General features: G+C 37.3%; 1 protein-coding gene across 5 annotated transcripts in view; it reads right to left on the reverse strand.

The window, feature by feature from the left end:
• MYOM1 (myomesin 1) overlaps nucleotides 1-20,870 on the reverse strand; it is a 180,653-nt gene that overhangs the window by 65,934 nt on the left and 93,849 nt on the right. For all 5 annotated transcript variants that reach the window (XM_049900248.1, XM_049900246.1, XM_049900245.1 and 2 more), the window contains one exon: nucleotides 1,086-1,212. In XM_049900248.1, the coding sequence (XP_049756205.1) occupies nucleotides 1,086-1,212 (127 nt within the window). The remainder of the gene's footprint in view (nucleotides 1-1,085; nucleotides 1,213-20,870) is intronic.

A 20,870-nucleotide genomic window follows, 5' to 3' on the forward strand; every position in this document is an offset into this window, starting at 1 on the left:
AGTCTCTGTCGTGTTCCCATTCACCCTCTCTGCCCACCCAACCACCTGTTATGATTACCTCCAAAGGAGAGTATCTGCCAGTCAGGTTCCAGGATCTTTCTTGTGATGCAGAATTGGGAAAATGTGTAGAGAGAGAATGAACTAGATAGGTAAGTGGAGAGGGGCCTGGGCTTAAGCCTTAAGCCCATCCAGTGCCGTCGAGTTGATTCTGACTCACAGCGACCCTATAGGACAGAGTAGAACTGCCCCACAGAGTTTCCAAGGAGCGCCTGGCGGATTCGACCTGCTGTCCCTTTGGTTAGCAGCCATAGCACTTAACCACTACACCACCAGCCTTAAGCAGGGATGTTAAATTGATCTGTGTTACATAATGAATAGCTATGGGACAGGGAGGAGGGGAGAAATAACAAGGAAGAGAAATCACAAGACTAGGGCTGAAAGGGAGACTGAGTTGGTAAACGCAAGGCTCTAGAGCAGCTGGAGAATGCAGGAGAACTGGTGAATGTCAGAGGAGGTTTTGAGAAATTTCACTATGGGATGTGAATCGGATGCTCTTTAATTTAATGGCCTTTAAGAAGCACAAGTAAAGATTGGAATTTCCTTTAGATTATCATTTAATGCTCATGTTGTGTGCTTGTTTCAATCTCACTCCTTGCAGAGGCCAAGCTATGTGGGCTTCAGGATTTATTTGGAATACACACATAAGAAATTTATACTCAGTTTTATATTGGTATCTATTATCTACTATGGAAACCCTGGTAGCGTAGTGGTTAAGATCTGTGGCTGCTAACCAAAAGGTCCACAGTTTGAATCCACCAGGCGCTCCTCAGAAACCCTATGGGGCAGTTCTATTCTGTCCTATAGGGTCACTATGAGTCGGAATCAATTCGATGGCAACTGGTTTGGTTTTTTCCTTTGGTATTATCTAATATTACTGTAAAACGATTTTAGGTTAACATGAGAATCCAAGAGAATTCTTTTCTCATGAAAGTTATCTTTATAACACCTTCATTTAGTTTCAAGTTGTAGGTTCCATTGAAAGAAGGCCCACACCCCGGTGTTGAGACACGGTTTCTATGGTTTACCTGGAACAGCAATGGTCCACTCCTCACATTTGAAGGATGTGCTTGCTGCTGAGAATTCTCCTAATCCAGTGATGTTCATGGCCGCCACTTGGAACTGATACACCATATTTTCCTTCAGGTTGCTAATCTGCAACATCGACAACATCACAGGTAGTGAATGTTTCAGTTTTCTTTTATTCTAGGTGATCAACATTTTCTATATTTACCTCCTGTGTAAAACATATCCCAATGAATTATACCATTTTGTAATCTTCTCCCCTTGAGTGGGGGTGAAACCTGTGATCTTCGTCTAACCAATAGATTATGGCAAAGGTATTGGAATATCAGTACCATGATTGTGTTATGTTACGTGTCCAAGGAGAAGGGATACGCAGATGTAACTGGGGTCCCTAATCAGTTGATTAATCAAAAGAGAGATTAGCCAGGGTAGGCCCAACTTCGTCAGGCAGAATCTATTAAAAGCAGGTCTGGGCCCTTCCTGAAGAGACACACTTTCCTGCTAGCCTTGAGAAAACCAACGGCCATATTGTGAACTCCCTGTGGAGAAGGGTAGCCTCTACAGCCAAGGGCCTCAGCACTACAGCTGCAAGCAACTAAACTCTGCCAACAACCTGAATGAGCTTGGAAGAGGAACCCAAGCTCCAGATGAGAATGCAACCTGGCTGACACCTAGATTAAGAGGATGCAGCTAAGCCATCCCCAGACTCCTGACTATTGGAAGCTGTGAGATAGTAAATGTGGGTTATTTTAAGCCGCTAAGTTTTTAATAATTCATTATGCAACAATAGAAAACTCATACATGTCCTCATGAAACGTAAATGAATTCTAAGTTAGGAATCAAATATTAAATTTGCATAATGTTTCTGCTCTTTACTGAGCGACCTAATCTTTTCTATAACAGTAGAAATTGGGTTGTAGTGAGGGTAAATACATGGGATAGGATACTGAATGTGAAAGCGTTTGCAAAATAGAAATGATGGAAACACATTGGTGTGAAAAAATCATGGAATATAAACAATCCATTGAACATTAAAAATGCTTAATAAATTGAGGTGCTTATGGAATCAACTATTCATAAGGTTTTCACTGGCTAATTTTTCCATAAGTAGACTGCCAAACCCTTCTTCCTAGTCTGTCTTAGTCTGGAAGCTCCACTGAAACCTGCCTATCAAGGTTGACTCTGGTGGTATTTAAAATACCAGTGGCAAAGTTTCCAGTATTACAGCAGCACACAAGCCACCACAGTACAGCAAGATGATAGACATGTGGCACAACTCAAAATTGGAAGAAACAGCTATAAACATCCATTAATAATTAGAATGTGAAATGTACGAAGTATGACTCTAGGAAAATTGGAAGCAGTCAAAAATGAAATAAAAAAAATGAAATAGAACACATAAAAATCGATATCCTAGGCATTAGTGAGCTGAAATGTACTGATATTAGCCATTCTGAATTGGACGATCATAAGGTCTACTATCATGAAAACGACAGATTGAAGAGGAATGGCATCATGATCATCATGAAAAGAACAGTTCAGGATCTATCCAGAAGTACTCAGCTGTCAGTGATAGGATAATATCCATATGCCTATAAGGAAGACTAGAAACCCTGATGGCGTAGTGGTTAAGTGCTATGGCTGCTAACCAAAAGGTCGGCAGTTCGAATCCATCAGGTGCTCCTTGGAAACCCTGTGGTGCAGTTCTACTCTGTCCTGTCAGAATTGACACAATGGCAATGGGTTTTTGGTATAAGGAAGACCAACTGATACTACTATTATTCAAACTTACTCACCAACTGCCAATGCCAAAGATGAAGAAACTGAAGATTTTTACCAACTTCTGCAGTCTGAAATTGATTAAACATGCAATCAAGATGCATTGATAATCATTGGCAAATGGAATCCAAAAGTTGGAAACAAAGGATTGGTAGTTGGAAAATACGGCCTTGGTGATAGAAACAATACCAGAGATTGCATGACAGAATTTTGCAAGACCAATGACTTCTTCATGGCAAATATCTTTTTTCAGCAACATAAACAGTGACTATAAACATGAGCCTCATCAGATGGAATACACAGAAACCAAATAGACTACATATGTGGAAACAGACAATGGAAAAGCTCAATATCATAAGTCCGAACAAGGTCAGAGGTTGACCATGGAACAGACTATCAATCACTCACATGCAAGTTCAAGTCAAAACTGAAGAAAATTAAAACAAGTCCACAAGTGCCAAAGTATGACCTTGAATATATCCCATCCAAATTTAAAGACCCTCTAAATAATAGATTTAACACATTTAATACTAATGACAGAAGACCAGATGAGTTGTGGAATGCCATCAAGAACATCATACATGGATAGGAAGACTTAACATAGTAAAAATGTCTATTCTACCAAAAGCCATCTATACATACAATGCACTTCCGATCCAAATTCCAATGTCATTTTTTAATGTGATGGAGAAACAAACGACCAACTTCATATGGAAGGGAAAGAAGCCCCGGATAAGCAAAAAAAGCAAAGCATTATTGAAAAAGAAGAAGAAAGTGGGAGGCCTCACTCTACCTGATTTCAGAACCTATTATACAGGCACAGTAGTCAAAACAGCCTGGTACTGGTACAAAAACAGACGTATAGACCAATGGAACAGAATTGCTAACCCATATATAAATCCATCCACATATGAGCAGCTGATATTTGACAAAGGCCCAGTGTCAGTTCATTGGGGAAAAGATAGTCTTTTTAACAAATGGTGCTGGCATAACTGGATATCCATTTGCAAAAAAATGAAACGGGACCCATACCTCACACCATGCACAAAAACTAACTCCAAGTGGATCAAAGACCTAAACATAAACACTAAAACGATAAAGATCATGGAAGAAAAAATAGGGACAACGTTAGGAGCCCTAATACAAGGCACAAACAGAATATAAAACATTACCAAAAATGACGAAGAGAAACCAGATAACTGGGAGCTCCTAAAAATCAAACACCTATGCTCATCTAAAGACTTCACCAAAAGAGTAAAAAGACCACCTACGGACTGGGAAAGAATTTTCAGCTATGACATCTCCGACCAGTGCCTGATCTCTAAAATCTATATGATTCTGTCAAAATTCAACCACAAAAAGACAAACAACCCAATCAAGAAGTGGGCAAAGGATATGAACACGCACTTCACTAAAGAAGATATTCAGGCAGCTAACAGATACATGAGAAAATGCTCTCAATCATTAGCCATTAGAGAAATGCAAATTAAAACTACGATGAGATTCCATCTCACTCCAACAAGGCTGGCATTAATCCAAAAAACACAAAAGAATAAATGTTGGAGAGGCTGCGGAGAGATTGGAACTCTTATATACCGCTGGCGGGAATGTAAAATGGTATAACCACTTTGGAAATCTATCTGGCGTTATCTTAAACAGTTAGAAATAGAACTATCATACAACCCAGAAATCCCACTCCTCGGAATATACCCTAGAGAAATAAGAGCCTTCACACAGACAGACATATGCACACCCATGTTTATTGCAGCTCTGTTTACAATAGCAAAAAGTTGGAAGCAACCAAGGTGTCCATCAACGGAAGAATGGGTAAATAAATTGTGGTATATTCACACAATGGAATACTATGCATCGATAAAGAACAGTGACGAATCTCTGAAACATTTCATAACATGGAGGAACCTGGAAGGCATTATGCTGAGCGAAATTAGTCAGAGGCAAAAGGACAAATATTGTATAAGACCACTATTATAAGATCTTGAGAAATAGTATAAACTGAGAAGAACACATACTTTTGTGGTTACGAGGAGGGGAGGGAAGGAGGGTGGGAGAGGGTTTTTTACTGATTAGTTAGTAGATAAGAACTGCTTTAGGTGAAGGGAAGGACAATACTCAATACATGGAAGGTCAGCTCAACTGGACTGGACCAAAAGCAAAGAAGTTTCCAGGATAAACTGAATGCTTCAAAGGTCAGCGGAGCAAGGGCAGGGGTTTGGGGACCATGGTTTAAGGGGACTTCTAAGTCAATTGGCAAAATAATTCTATTATGAAAACATTCTGCATCTCACTTTGAAATGTGGCGTCTGGGGTCTTAAATGCTAACAAGCGGCCATCTAAGATGCATCAACTGGTCTCAACCCACCTGCATCAAAGGAGAATGAAAAACACCAAAGTCACACGATAACTAAGAGCCCAAGAGACAGAAAGGGCCACATGAACCAGAGACCTACATCATCCTGAGACCAGAAGAACCAGTTGGTGCCCGGCCACAACCGATGACTACCCTGACAGGGAGCACAACAGAGAACCCCTGAGGGAGCAGGAGATCAGTGGGATGCAGACCCCAAATTCTCACAAAAAGACCAAACTTAATGGTCTGACTGAGACTAGAGGAATTCCGGTGGTCATGGTCCCCAAACCTTCTGTTGGCCCAGGACAGGAACCATTCCCGAAGACAGCTCATCAGACATGAAAGGGACTGGACAGCGGGTAGGAGAGAGATGCCGATGAAGAGTGAGCTATTTGTATCAGGTGGACACTTGAGACTGTGTTGGCATCTCCTGTCTGGAGGGGGAATGGAAGGATAGAGAGAGTTGGAAGCTGGCAAAATTGTCACGAAAGGAGAGACTGGAAGGGCTGACTCATTAGGGGGAGAGCAAGTGGGAGTACGGAGTAAGATGTATATAAACTTATATGTGACAGTTTGACTTGATTTGTAAATGTTCACTTGAAGCTCAATAAAAGTTAATAATAATAATAAAAAAGAACATCATACATGAAGAAAACAAGAGGCCATTAAAAAGACAAGAAAGAAGGGAAAGACCAAAATGGATGTCAGAAGAAGCTCTGAAACTTGCTCTTAAATGTAGACTAGCTAAAGCTAAAGGAAGAAATGATGAAGTAAAAGAGCTGAACAGATTTCAAAGGGCAGCTTGAGAAGACAAAGTATTATAATGAAATGTGCAAAGACCTGGAGTTAGAAAACCAAAAGGGAAGAACACACATGGCATTTCTCAAACTGAAAGAACTGAAGAAAAAATTCAAGCGTCAAGTTGTGATAGTGAAGGATTCTACAGGGAAAATACTAAATGACACAGGAAGCATTAAAAGAAGATGGAAGGAATACAAAGAATCACTACCAGAAAGAATTGGTCAATGTTCAACCATTTCAGGAGGTAGCATATAATCAAGAACTGATGGAAGAAAGAGGTCCAAGTTTTACTGAAGGCATCAGCAAAAAAAACAAGGCTCCAGGAATTGATGGAATACCAATTGAGATGTTCCAACTAATGATACAATGCTGGAAGCACTATGCAAAGACATTTGGAAGACGGCTACCTGGCCAACCCACAGGAAGAGATCCGTATTTGTACCCATTCTAAAGAAAGTGATCCAATAGAATGTGGAAATTATTGAACAATATCATTAATATCACACACAAATAAAATTTTGCTGAAGGTAACTCAAAAGTCATTAAAGCAGTGCATTCACAGACAACTGCCAGAAAGTCAAGCCAGATTGACAAGAGGATGTGGAATGAGAGATACCATTGCTGATGTCAAATAGATCCTGGTTTAAAGCAGAGAATACCAGAAAGACATTTATCTGTGTTTTTTTAACTATACAAAGGCATTCGACTGTGTGGATCATAACAAATAATAGATAACATTGAGAAGAATGGGAATTCCAGAACACTTAATTGTGCTCATGAGGAACCTGAACATAGATCAAGAGACAGTCGTTAGAACTGAACAAGTAAACACTGTGTATTGTAAAGTCAGGGTTGTACCCTTTTACCATACTTATTCAATCTGTATGCTAAACAAATAATCTGACAAGCTAGACTCTATGAAGAAGAATGTGGCATCAGGCTTGGAGGAAGACTCATTAACAACTTGTGATATGCAGATCACACAACATTGCTTGCTGAAAGTGAAGAGGACTTGAAGCACTTCCTAATGAAAATCAAAGACAGAAGCCTTCAGTATGGATTGCAGCTCAATACTAAAGAAAACAAAAAACCTCACAGCTGGACCACTAAGCAACATCATGACAAACAGAGAAAATATCAAAGTTGTAAAGGATTTCATTTTATTTGGATTCACAATCAACACCCATGGAAGCAGCGGTCAAGAAGTCAAACAACGCATTGCTTTGGGCAAATCTGCTGCAAAAGTCCTCTTTAAAGTGTTAAAAAGCAAAGACGTCACTTTGAGGACTAATGTGTGCCTGACCCAGTCCATGGTATTTTCAACCACGTCATATGCACGTGAAAATCAGACAGTGAATAAGGAAGACTGAAGAAGGGTTGACGCCTTTGAATTATGGTGTAAGTGAAGAATATCGAATATACCATGGACTGCCAGAAGAGCAAATCAATCTGTCTTAGAAGAAGTACAGCCAGAATGCTCCCTAGAAGCAAGGATGGTGAGACTTAGTCTCACAAACTTGAGACATGTTATCAGGAGGGACCAGTCCCTGGAGAAGGACGTCATGCTTCGTAAAGTAGAGGGTAAGCGAAAAAGAGGAAGACCCTCAATGAGATGGATTGACACAGTCGCTGCAACAATGGGCTCAAGTATAACAATTATTGTGAGGATGGTGGAGGACAGGGCTGTGTTTCGTTCCATGGTACAGAGGGTTGCTATGAGTCGGAACCTACTCATCTGCACCTAACAACGATGATGGAATCAGCTGAGTTAACAAACTTATCTATTTATGATTTAAACCAAGACAAGAATCTGTCTACGCCTGATTTTATCAAGAAGCCATAAGTTTATCTACAAGAGTGCTTATCTTGCCAGTTATTGAGGGTATAAGTAGAAAATAATGGCTATGTGTTATAGCGACAGAGTAATACAAGCACCCTTTTTTATTAAACACACCCACGCATATGTACATATATTCTCTTTAAAAAGAGAAACTTTTTAAGTAAGGGGAAAACATGATGTAGATAACTTGGGTTTAAAAGTACTTTATTCAGGTACCAGTGTTGCTTGGGGGCCCTGGTTGTATGACCAATCATCTCAGTTTTCCTGGAATTACAGGATATCCCAGAATGCAGGACTTTCAGGGCTAAAACTGGGAGAGCCCTGGGCAAACTGGGGAAGGTAGTCTTTTTAGGCCTAGGTGAAACATTGTGGAATGCAAATTCTGTTTCTCTCAAAGGTATGCTAGGCTATTCACATTAACCCTCCCACTGGAAAAAAAAAAAAATTTAAAGTCCTGGATTAAAAATATTTAAAAAATCCTTGAAAGCATCAAATTAGTGACAAGACGTGATGGAATTACCAGGCCAAAATGAAGGAAAACAGAAAACAAGGATAAATGGAATGCAGAATTGGCTTTTGCCTTGGAGATATTTGCCAATTGAGGCAAATTTGACCTTTGGTTTTAATGTTTGCACAAAGAGAAGGGCTTAGAAATCACAGCCCAGAGCCATCCCGAAAAGATGAGAATAAAAGGAAATCTTTCTTCGGACCCCAAAGGGCTTACCCTCAGGATAAAGGTGAATGAGAAATAAACCTGCCTTCAGGGACTAGCCCTGCAAAGATCTACCCGGCATCTATGAGAGTGATACTTCTGTCCCATGCCCAGGGAGTAAAGGCGTTTAGGGGTTAGGATGATTCTGGCCCCTTTTACTTTTCCCTTCCTAGTCTGTCCTTGGGACTCTGGTCATAAGAGAGTATGAGTACACTGATAGCCCACATGACATCCATATTGGCGCTATAACTGCTGCCACTGTATATTCATAAAGTGGTTTCCATCCTACATAGCACATGTGTTATGAGTTAGTTACCTAATTTGATAGTCACAATACACCACTGAGGTCCTGATGAGTGTCCCCGCTAGACAGATTAGGAAACTGAAGCTCAGAAAGGATAAGGAATTTTTCCTAAATTGTTCAGCTAATTGGTGGAGAAGAAAGTACTTGAAAGTGGATCTTTGGATCCCAAGCCTAATGCCCTTTCCCCTCCACTAGCTGAGATTAGGTCAAGTGACAAAAAAAAAAAAAAAAAGCACAGGCTACATTCACCCAGAAAGTGCCCCTGTGTTTGTCCTGGATGTAGAAAAAGAAGTAATGTTTTTGCCCCCCAAATCAAAGATAATAATAGCTAACTAATATGCTCTTAGGGTCCCTAGGTGGGTCATAGATAAATGCCAAGCAATCTGCTTCTGTAAGAACTGTGGCCAAGAAAATCCAATGAAGAAGTTCCACTCTGTAACCATGAGTCAGAATCAACAGCAACAGGTTTTGTTTTGATAATATGTTCTCAGCACTTACTCCATGCCAGGCACTGCCCTAAATACTTCACAAATATTATCTCGCTGATCTCACAACTACCCGAAATGGAAGGTGCCATTATTTTCTTCATTTTATATATGAGGAAACTGAGGCTCAAAGATGTGAAGTGACTTGGCCATAATCACGGACAAAAAGTACTAGTGCCAGGATTTCATCCAGGCTGTGGGGCTGCAGATGTCCCAACTCTTAACCACTATAGTTGCTGCCTACACATTTTTCTTCCTCCCAGCGGGCTTATTCATCCTTCTATTTTTCAGGCAACCCACCCTAGAACTTGATGCCCCCTGGACTTTTGCTTGGTAGCAGGTTACTTGACTGAATCAAGCTGAATACTTCCACCTCTTCTGTTAACACACCTTCAGCAATGGCACATTAGGGGCCTGAGAGCCCTTAAGCCAGCAACACGAAATTCCCTCTTTCTGCCAAATTACTTTTTCAGATGGTGGCCAAACTCCACAAGGACACAGAGGCAGATTCCTCAAACAGAGCCTCATTCACCAGAATAATTAATAAATGCCTTGAAAGGGATCAGGGGAGAAGATTTGCTGCGGTTTTGTTGGGCATCTGGAGAGTGAAACACAAGCAGTTCAAATACATCTTTTATTTCTACTTACTGCCTTTGTCAAGAACCTTCACATTCCATAGGGCAGATGGATTAAGTAGGTTTAGGTTTTTTTTTTTTAATAGTTCTGTGTTTACGTAAAATAAGGGTCCCCCTCCCTACCTCTGCCAAATAAAAAGAAAAGCCACATACAAGGAAAAAGGAAAAGCAAAAGCCTAAATCTCTGTGCTGACAAATACATGGAAGAAAACATTCTTCTCATCAGATAAACACTTGATATCGTGTTTCAGTGATTTTTTTCCCCTAAAGGAGCTAAGCACAAAACTAATACAATTTGGCTGAAAAAAATAAACTTACAATGGATTGCCCTGACAAAAATGTGGGATTTAAGATGTTGGAGAAGGTTTGTGCCAACAAGCGAAAGCAAGTCCCATTGCCTGCGACCTGGAAGCCTAAGCCCTTTGTACCAGAGTTCAGCTTTGGGTTTTGGCATTCTCCTTGGAGACTCCAATTAAAGAAAAAAGAAAAGAAATAAGCCTACCTTCATGTAGACGTGCAGTGCAAATTCACACAGCCTGACTGTCCAAAAATATTAAAGCCTTATGTTTGAATTAAGAGGGAACTGAATGGGTAGTGCCCCCAGACAACTTGAAGAAGGAAATATAAGTCGTTGGAGAACCTTCATCCTAGATTTCAAATTATTCATGCAAGTAATGTTTTTCAGGACAATGAGCAGCACAAAGTCAAAAATAATCAAGCATGGAATCAAGCATAGGAAAGAAGGCACCAAGAATCATACCATAAATAAACAGATAATAGATAAAGACCTTCAAAGATATGAGACAGCAGATTATCAGACATAGATTATAAAAACAACCATGTTTAAAAAATAAAATATGAACTTAAAAATATGTACAGGAGACATTAAGCTATAAAATACATAAAATGCGACCTGGAATAACTGGAAAATACAAGAAAAAAGAGAATGGATGTATTTATCAGTAAATTACATGCAAAAGAAAAGATAATTTGTAAAGTGACAGATATAGTCAGAAGAAGATATACAGAGCACAATAATGAAGACACAAAGATGGGAAAGAGAGAAGAGTGATTAACAGACATGGAAAATAGAATGAGAATATCAAATATATGTTTAATTAGAGTTTCAGAAAAAGATAATGGGGTAGCAACAATATTTTAGGACATATGGCTAAGAATTTTCCAGAAACACCTTCCAGAAAAGTCCAATGCACATATTAAAAAATCTCCCCCTCAAAAACAAATTCTAATCAGATAACATTTTAAAAAATCCTTATACTTACACACATAATATTTTAACTGTATCACATCAAAAGTAAAGCAAAATATTAAAAACTGCTCAAGAAAAAGACAAATTACCCTCAAATGAGCAAACGGACTAAGAACTGACATATCAGCTTTCACAATGAGCCAGTGCTGAAAGAAAATAACCATCATTATAGAATGTTATACCCAGAAAAAATATTTCTGAAGTATAACCAAAAATATATATATTTTCAGAAAAACAGAAATAAAAAGAGTTTGCCCTCAGAAAGTCCTCACTAAAGGTGGGTCTAAAATATTTACTTAGGCAAAAGGAATCTCAGATGGATGATAAAAGGTAAGGAATTAAAAGCAAATAAAGTGGCAAATATGTAGGTAAATTTAAACAAATATTGACTCTATAAAACAATAATAATGCCTTTCGGGTAAAAAAGATAGAATTAAAACACACACAGAACCAAACAATTTGGGAAAAGGGTAAAAAGGTAAAGGAGTCTAAGGTCCTTATGTTTCAAGAGGAGGGTAAAACAATGGAATAACTTTAGGTTCTTTAAATTTGCTTGTTGTAATTCTTAGAGTAACCACTACAGAAACAAAAGCAAATTACACCCAGAATCTATAGCTTTCAAGGTAGTATGGGGGAAAAAAATGGAAGGATTAAAAAATAAAACTATTCAAAAGTAGTTAAGAGAGAACAGAAAATGAACCATAAAACAGGCAGACAAACAAAAAGTACAATATAAGATGCTGGTTAAAAGCAGTAATTAGTAATATCATTAAACACTCCAGTTAAATGACAAACAAAAATCCAACTCTATGTTATTTATAAGAGACACATATAAAACACAAAGTTACAGAAAGTTTGAAAGCTAAATGATTAATAATGATACATCATGCAAACACCAACCAAGAGAAAACAAAGCAAAAAAACTCATTGCCATCAAGCCAATTTCAACTCATAGTGACCCTATAGAACAGAGTAGAAATGCCCCATAGGGTTTCCAGGGAGTGGTGGTGAATTTGAACTGCTGATCTTTTGGTTAGCAGCTGTAGCTCTTAATCACTGTGCCACCAGAGCTCCTAAGGGAAAACAGGTATAGCTATATTAATAACAACATAGAACTTGAAGATAAAACATATTATCAGAAATAAAGGTCACTTTGTATGCATCTAATAAACACTGCTTCAAAATATATATAAAGCAACATTTTAAATGGGTGAATTTTATATTATGTGAATTATATCTAAATAAAGATATGTACACATACATACAAATGTACATATGTATCAAAAGTTTATAGAACTACAAGGAAAAAAGAACAAAGCCACAGTTATCATGGGGAATTTTAACACATTTCCTTCAGTGTTTGATAGAATGAACTGATAAATGCCAAAACCAAAGACAAGGAAAGAATCCTGAGAGCAGGTTAAGAAAAACTAAGAGTCACATACAAATGGGAAACAATAAGACTGAACTCTGATTACTCAGTAGAAACCATGCAAGCAAGAAGGCAATGAGATGACATATATAAATACTTGAAAGAAAAAAAAAAAAAAACTGCCAACCAAGAATAATATATCCTGCAAAACTCTCCCTCAAATGTGATCGTGAATTTAGGACATTTTCACATAAACAGAAATTAAGGGAATATGTAAGTACCGAACTAAACTTACAAGAATTATTAAAGGGAGTTCTTCAGTTAGAGAGCCAACAACATCAGACAACAATCTGAATCTAGGAAACAGGACAGCATCAGCCAGATCCAACCTACACAATGAACTCTCAAGGATAAAATAAAACTAAAAGATTTACAACAGGGAACCAGAAGGGTCAATTGGTAAATGACAACAACATCAGAACAATAAAAGAGGGAATAAACAGTGTAGGTATAGAACTTTCAAATGGAGAGGAAGTCAAGGTGCTATCAAGTAATTAAAAACTGATTTAAACTTAGAGGGATGGGGTAAATTTTGAGGTAAACACAAAGAAAGTTAACAAACCTACTCAGCAAAATAAAGAAGAAAAATATAAAGTCTTAGTAAACACAAAATCTATAAAAATAAAAAAATACACAAACAAAAGGAATTCGGCACAGAAGAGTAAGAGGAACAAAGAAAACATCAGCATCACAAAAAAAAGCACTACAAATTGACAGCAATAAACTCATACCTATCAATAATCACACTGAATGTAAATGGCTTAAATGCACCCATAAAGAGACAGAGAATGACAGAATGGATTAAAAAAAACAGGACCCATCAATATGCTGTCTACAAGAGACAAACCTTAGAAACAAAGACATAAATATATTAAAAATCAAAGGATGAAAAAAAAAATATGTCAAGCAAACAGCAACCAAAAAAGAGCAGGAGTAGCAATACTAACCTCAGATAAAATAGACTTTAAAACAAAATCCACCATAAAAGACAAGGAAGGTCATTATATAATGATTAAAGGAACAATCCACCATAAGAACATAACCATAATAAAGACCTACACATCTAATGACAAGGCTCCAAAACACATAAAACAAACTCTAACAGCACTGAAAAGAGAAACTAACTGTTCCACAGTAATAGTAGGAGACTTCAACACACCACTCTCAGTAAAGGACAGAACTTCTAGAAAGAAACTCAACAAAGATACAGAAGATCCAAACGCCACAATCAACCACCTAGACCTCATAGTCATGTATAGAATGCTCTACCCAACAGCAGCAAAGTACGCATTCTTTTCCAAAGCACATGCAACATTCTCTGTAATAGACCACATCTTAGGCCATAAAGCAGCGCTCAACAAAATCGAAAACATTGAGAAAATACAAAGTATCTTCTCTGATCACAACACCATAAAAGTAGAAATTAATAGCAAGGAGAACAAAGAAAAAAAAATCAAATACGTGGAAACTGAATAACACCTTGCTTAAATAAATCAAAGATGGAATCTAAAAACTCCTAGAATCAAACAAAAATGAAAACACATCATACCAAAACCTTTGGGACACAGCAAAGGCAGTCCTCAGAGGTCAATTTATAGCAATATATGCATACATCAAAAAAGAAGAAAGGGATAAAATCAAAACATTAGCTATACTACTCCAATGACTAGAAAGAGAACAGCAAAAGAAGCCCACAGCCACCAGAAGAAAGGAAAAATAAAGATCAGAGTAGAAACAGATGAACTAGAGAATAGAAAAACAACAGAAAGAATTAACAAAACCAAAAGTTGGTTCTTTGAAAGGGTCAATGAAATTGACAAACCACTGGCCAAACTGACAAGAGAAAAACAGGAAAGGACACAAATAACCCAAATAAGAAGTGAAATGGGGGACATTACAACAGACCCAACTGAAATAAAAAAGATCATAACAGAGTACTATGAAAAACTATACTCCAACAAATTTGAAAACCTAGAGGAAACGGGCAAATTTCTAGAAACACACTACCTACCTACCTAAACCAACACAAACTGAGGTAAAAAATCTGAACAGATCCATAACAAGAGAAGGGATTGAAAAGGTAATAAAAAAAGCTTCCAACAACAAAAAAAAAACCCTGGCCCAGATGGCTTCACTGGAGAATTCTACCAAACATTCAGAGAACAGCTTGCACCAGTACTACTCAAACTATTTCAGAACATAGAAGAGGAAAGGATACTTCCAAATTCATTCTACGAAGCCAACATAACCCAGATACCAAAACCAGGCAAAGACACCAAAAAGAAAATTACAGACCAATATCTCTTATGGATATAGATGCAAAAATTCTCAACAAAGTTCTAGCCAATAGAATTCAGCATCATATTAAAAAATAATGCACCCCAACCAAGTGGGATTCATAGCAGGTATGCAAGGATGGTTCAACATTAGAAAATTAATCAACACAATCTACACATAAATAAAACAAAAGAAAAGAATCACACATTATCTCAATCGACACAGAAAAGGTATTTGATAAAGTCCAACACCAATTCCTAATAAAAATGCTCAGTAAAATAGGTGTAGAAAGGAAATTCCTCAACATAATAAAGGTCATATATACAAAACCAACAGCTGACATCATTCTTAACTGAGAGAGGCTGAAAACATTCTCCCTGAGAACAGAAACAAGACAAGGATGCTCTTTATCACCACTCCTATCTAACATCATGCTGGAAGTCCTAGCTAGAGCAATAAGGCAAGAAAAAGAAATAAAGGACATCCAAATTGGTAAGGAAGAAGTAAAACTATCCCTATTTACGGATGATATGATACTATACATAGGGAGCCCAAAGGAGTCCATAAGAAAACTACTGAAACTAATAGAAAGATTCGGCAGAGTCGCAGGACACAAGATAAACATACAAAAATCAGCTGGATTCCTCTACAATGATAAAGAGAACTTCAAAAAGGAAATCACCAAATCAATACCATTTATAGAACCCCTGAGTCGGAATCGACTCGACAGCGCTGGGCTGGTTTAAGAAAATAAAATACTTACGAATAAATCTAACCAGGAATGTAAAAGACCTGTACAAAGAAAACTACAAAATACTACTGCAAGAAACCAAAAGAGATCTACATAAATGGAAGAACATATCATGCTCATGGATAGGTAGACTCAACATTGTGAAAATGTCAATTCTACAATTGTCAGTTGCAATCTACAAATGCAATGCAATCCCAATCCAAATACAAACAACATTCTTTAAAGGGATGGAAAACTTATCATTAACTTTACATTGAAAGGGAAGAGGCCCGGGTAAGTAATGCACTATTGAAAAAGAAGGGTAAAGTAGGAGGACTCACACTACCTGACCTCAGAACCTAATATACAGCTACAATAGTCAAAACAGCCTGGTACTGGTACAATGACAGACATATTGACCAATGGAACAGAACTGAGAAGCCAGATGTAAATCTATCTACCTATAGTCACCTGATCTTTGACATAGGCCCAAATTCCATTAAATGAGGGAAAAGACAGTCTTTTAAATAAATGGTGCTGGCAAAACTGGATGTCCATCTGTAAAAAAATGAAACAGCACCCATACCTCACACCATACACAAAAACTAATTCAAAATGGATCAAAGGCCTAAACATAAAACCAAAAAGTATAAAGATCATAGAAATAAAAATCGGGTCAATGCTAGAGGCCCTAATTCATGGCATAAATAGGATACAAACCATAACTTACACAAACACCAGAAGATAAGCTACATAACTGGGATCTTCTAAAAACTAAACACCTGTGCTTAGTGCTTAGTGCTTATCAAAAGACTTCACCAAAAGAGTAAAAAGAGAACCTACAAACCGGGAAAAAAAATTTGGCTCTGATAAATCCATCAAAGATCTAATCTCTAAAATCTATAGGAAAATTCAACACCTCCTCAACAAAAAGACAAATAATTCAATTAAAAAATGGGGAAAGGATATGAACAGACACTTCGTCAAAGAAGACATTCAGGTGGCTATCAGAGCACATGAGGAAAAGATCGCATCACTAGCCATTAGAGAAATGCAAATCAAAATGACAATGAGATACCATCTCACCCCAACATTACTGGTGTGAATAAAAAAAACAGAAAATAACAAATGTTGGAGAGGCTACAGGGAGACGGGAATTCTTATGCACTGCTGGTAGGAATGTAAAATGGCACAATCATTTCAGAAAATGATATGACACTGCCTTAAAAAGCTAGAAATGGAAATACCATATGATCCTGCAATCCCACTCCTAGGAATATATCTTAGAGAAATAACAGCCATCACAGGAATAGACATATACACACCCATGTTCATTGAAGCATTATCCACAATAGCAAAAAGATGGAAACAACCTAAGTGCCCATCAACAAATGAACTAATAAACAGGCTATGGTACATACACACAATGGAATAACATGCAACAATGAAGAACAATGATGAATCTGCAAAACATTTCACGACATGGATTAACCTAGTGGGCATTCTGCTGAGTGAAGTAAGTCAACCACAAAAGAGCAATTACTGTATGAGATCTCTACTATAAGAACTCATGAAAAGGTTTACACACAGAAAGAAAAAATCTTTGATATTTACTAGGGAGGAGAATAGTGACCAGGGAAAAACGCGAACTAGACAATAGGTAAGTGGTAACTTTGGTGAAGGGTAAGACAGTACACAATAGTGGGGAAGTCAGTACAGCCTGAACAACGCAAGGTCATGGAAGCTCCACAGATACATGCAAACTCCCTGAAGGACCAAATTACTGGGCTGAGGGCTGTGGACCATGGACTTGGGGGACATCTAGCTCAATTGGCATAACATAGTTTATAAAGAAAATGTTCTACATTCTACTTTAGTGGGTAGCATCTGAGGTCTTAAAAGCTTGTGAGTGGCCCTCTAAGATACTCCACTGGTTCTACCCCATTTGGAGCAATGGAGAAAGAAGAAAACCAAAGACACAGGGAAAGATTAGTCCAAAGGAATAATGGACCACAACTACCACAGCCTCCGTCAGACTGAGTCCAGCACAACTAGATGGTGCCTGGCTACCACTACCAACTGCCCTGACAGGGATCACAATAGGGGGTCCCAGACAGAGCTGGAGAAAAATGTACAACAAAATTCTAACTCAAAAAAAAAAAAAAAAAGAGCAGACTTGCTGGTCTGACAAAGAATGGAGAAACCCTGAGAGTATAACCCCGGACACCCTTTTAACTCAATACTGAAGTCACTCCTGAGGTTTACCCTTCAACCAAAGATTAGATAGGCCCATAAAACAAAACAATACTAAATGGGCACACCAGCCCAGGGGCAAGAACAAGAAGACAGGAGAGGACAGGAAAGCTGGTAATAGGAAACCTAAGGTAGAGAAAGGGAGAGTATTCACATGTCGTGGGGTTGGCAACCAATGCCACAAAACAATATGTGTATTAATTGTTTAATGAGAAAATAATTTGCCCTGTAAACCTTCATCTAAAGCATATTAACAAAAAAGAAGAAAAATATTACAGCCAAGAAAACCCTATGGAACCCAGATCTACTCTGTCACACGGGGTCCCTTTGAGTCTGAATCAACTCAACAGTACGCCACAACAATGACAAACAGTGATCTAACCATTGGCCTTATACAGAAAAGTGTCAAATTTCTAATTTATTTTGTATGACAGAATCATAGCTATAGAATTTGCAAGTCAAAGTTTATAACAGTTAAAATTCTGGAATTGTTGCCCAACAAGCCTTTCAATAAGTGCTATCAGCTTATACTCACAGTAGCAGTAAAGAGAGATCTAATGGGCTGTATCCTTGCCGGTGGTTCACATTGCTTATTATCTTTTTGTAATCTTTTCTAATTAATTTGATACATTAAAAAGTAGTTATTTAAAAAAAATAATAAAATGACAAAAAATCAGTAAGGATAAAGAAGATTTGATCAGCAAGAATACAAACGTGCCCTAAAGCTCATATATAGAATTCTTTACCCAACAACTGTAGAACATGCATTCATTTCAAGCACACAAAGAACACTTACATAAATTGACTATATATGGGGCCATAAAACAAATCTCCACAAATGGCTGAGGGTTGAAATCACAGAGTATGCTCTTTAACCACAATTCATTTGAGCTAGAATCAGTTTACAAAAAAAGAGATAGTTTAAAAATTCTCATATGGATTAGGAAATTAAGAAATATACTTCTCTCAACAATAACCACATAATATAAAACAAATTATTTAAAAAAAAGAAATATACTTCTACAATGCCCATAGGTAAAACAAGAAATATTATTCTAACTCAAAAATATTTTAAAGTGAATAGTAATGAAAATACTATATATATAAACTTAAAGGATGCTACTAAGGTGGTTTTTAAAGGTACATTTATAGTTTTTTTTTAAAGTTGAAAATTGATGAGCTACACATTCCTATCAGAAGTTAGAAAAAGAATAGCAAAAGAAAGTTTAAGAAGGTAGAAGGAAAAATCAAGATGAGTATATACAATGAAATAGAGAAAGCAAACTTTTGAGCAAAGCCAGAGTTACTTTTTCAAAAAATAATACGATTGACAAATATCTGACAAGACAGGTCAAGAATAAAAGAGACACAAGTAACGCTCATCAGTAATGCAAAACAGACATCATCATAGATGTCGCATACATTTAAATATTGTAAAAGGGTATTAGGAAAAATTCATGCTGACAGATTTGAAAGTGTAGATGAAATGGGTACATTTATAGAAAAACAAAACTTTCCAAAACTTAAACGATAGTCCTAAAACTACTTTTTTTAATTAAATACTTAGTCCAAAAGATTTCCACAAGGAAAAATCCAGATAGCTTCACCAGAGAGCTGTACCAAACAATCAAATTTTTCTAAAGAGTAGATGAAGAAGGAACACCCTCTAATTCATTTTCTGAGACTAGAATAAACCAAATACTAACACCTGGCAAGGATAGTACAGGAAGGGAAAACTGGAAGACCATCTCACTCCTGAACAGAAGCAAAAATCTCAAACAAAATGTTAGCAAACACAACCCAGGAATATACAAACAGTGTATACATAAGGTCCAAGTCAGGTTTGCACTAGGAATGCAAGGTTGTTTTTAATATTAGACAATTACTATAGTTCATCACATTAAAATTAAAGGAAAAAAATAGCATGATGACATTAACGGATTTTTCTTTTAAAAGTCTGGATAATTTTAATTAATTCTTAACAAACTAGAAATAGAAAGAAGCTTCCTTTAAAGGAAAAAACCAAACCCATTGCCGTCGAGTTGATTCTTCTGACTCATAGTGACCCTGTAGGACAGAGTAGAACTGCCCCATAGAATTTCCAAGGTTGTAAGGTTAAAAAAAAAAAAAAAAATTTCTTTTTTTAACCTTTGTGGGAGCAGACTGCCACATCTTTCTCCCACAGAGGAGCTTGTGGGTTTGAACAGCCAACCTTTTGGTTAGCAGCTGAGCACTTAACCTCTATACCACCAGTGCTCCTTACGGTTTCCCTGAGCTGGTAATAAATGTCTCCAAAACATCTATAGCAAAGATAAGTTGAAATGTTGAAAGCTTTCCCTTTAAGATAAGGATCAAGTCTAGAATGACCAGTATCACCTCTTCTGTTCAACATTGTGTTAAAGATTCTAGGCAGAAAGTGAGGTAAGAAATGAAGTAAAAGATACACAATTTGGAAAGGAAGAAGCAAACTGTCCTTATTTGCAGATAATATGACTATTTAGAGAGAAAATCCAGAAGAACTTATAGATAACTTCTTAAAATCCTAAGTGTAGCAAAAAAAAACTATATATAATAAATTATATGCAAAATTAATATCTAAAAATCAATTATTTCTATCAGTGACAACAAAATGATATATACTCTTTAAAATAACACTGAAAATATATAGTACCTATATGCTACCACCCACCTGTCAGTTTGGCATACTGTGGTGGCTTGCGTGATACTATGATGCTAGAAGCTATGCCACCAGTATTTCAAATACCAGTAGGGTCACCAATTGTGGACAGGTTTCAGCAGAGCTTCCAGACTAAGACAGACTAGGAAGAAAGGCCTGGCAATCTACGTCCAAAAATTAGGCTTTGAAAACCTTATGGATCACAATAGAACATTGTCTGATTT

This window comes from Elephas maximus, chromosome 11, assembly GCF_024166365.1.
Source record: "Elephas maximus indicus isolate mEleMax1 chromosome 11, mEleMax1 primary haplotype, whole genome shotgun sequence".
NCBI classification, from domain to species: Eukaryota; Metazoa; Chordata; class Mammalia; order Proboscidea; family Elephantidae; genus Elephas; species Elephas maximus.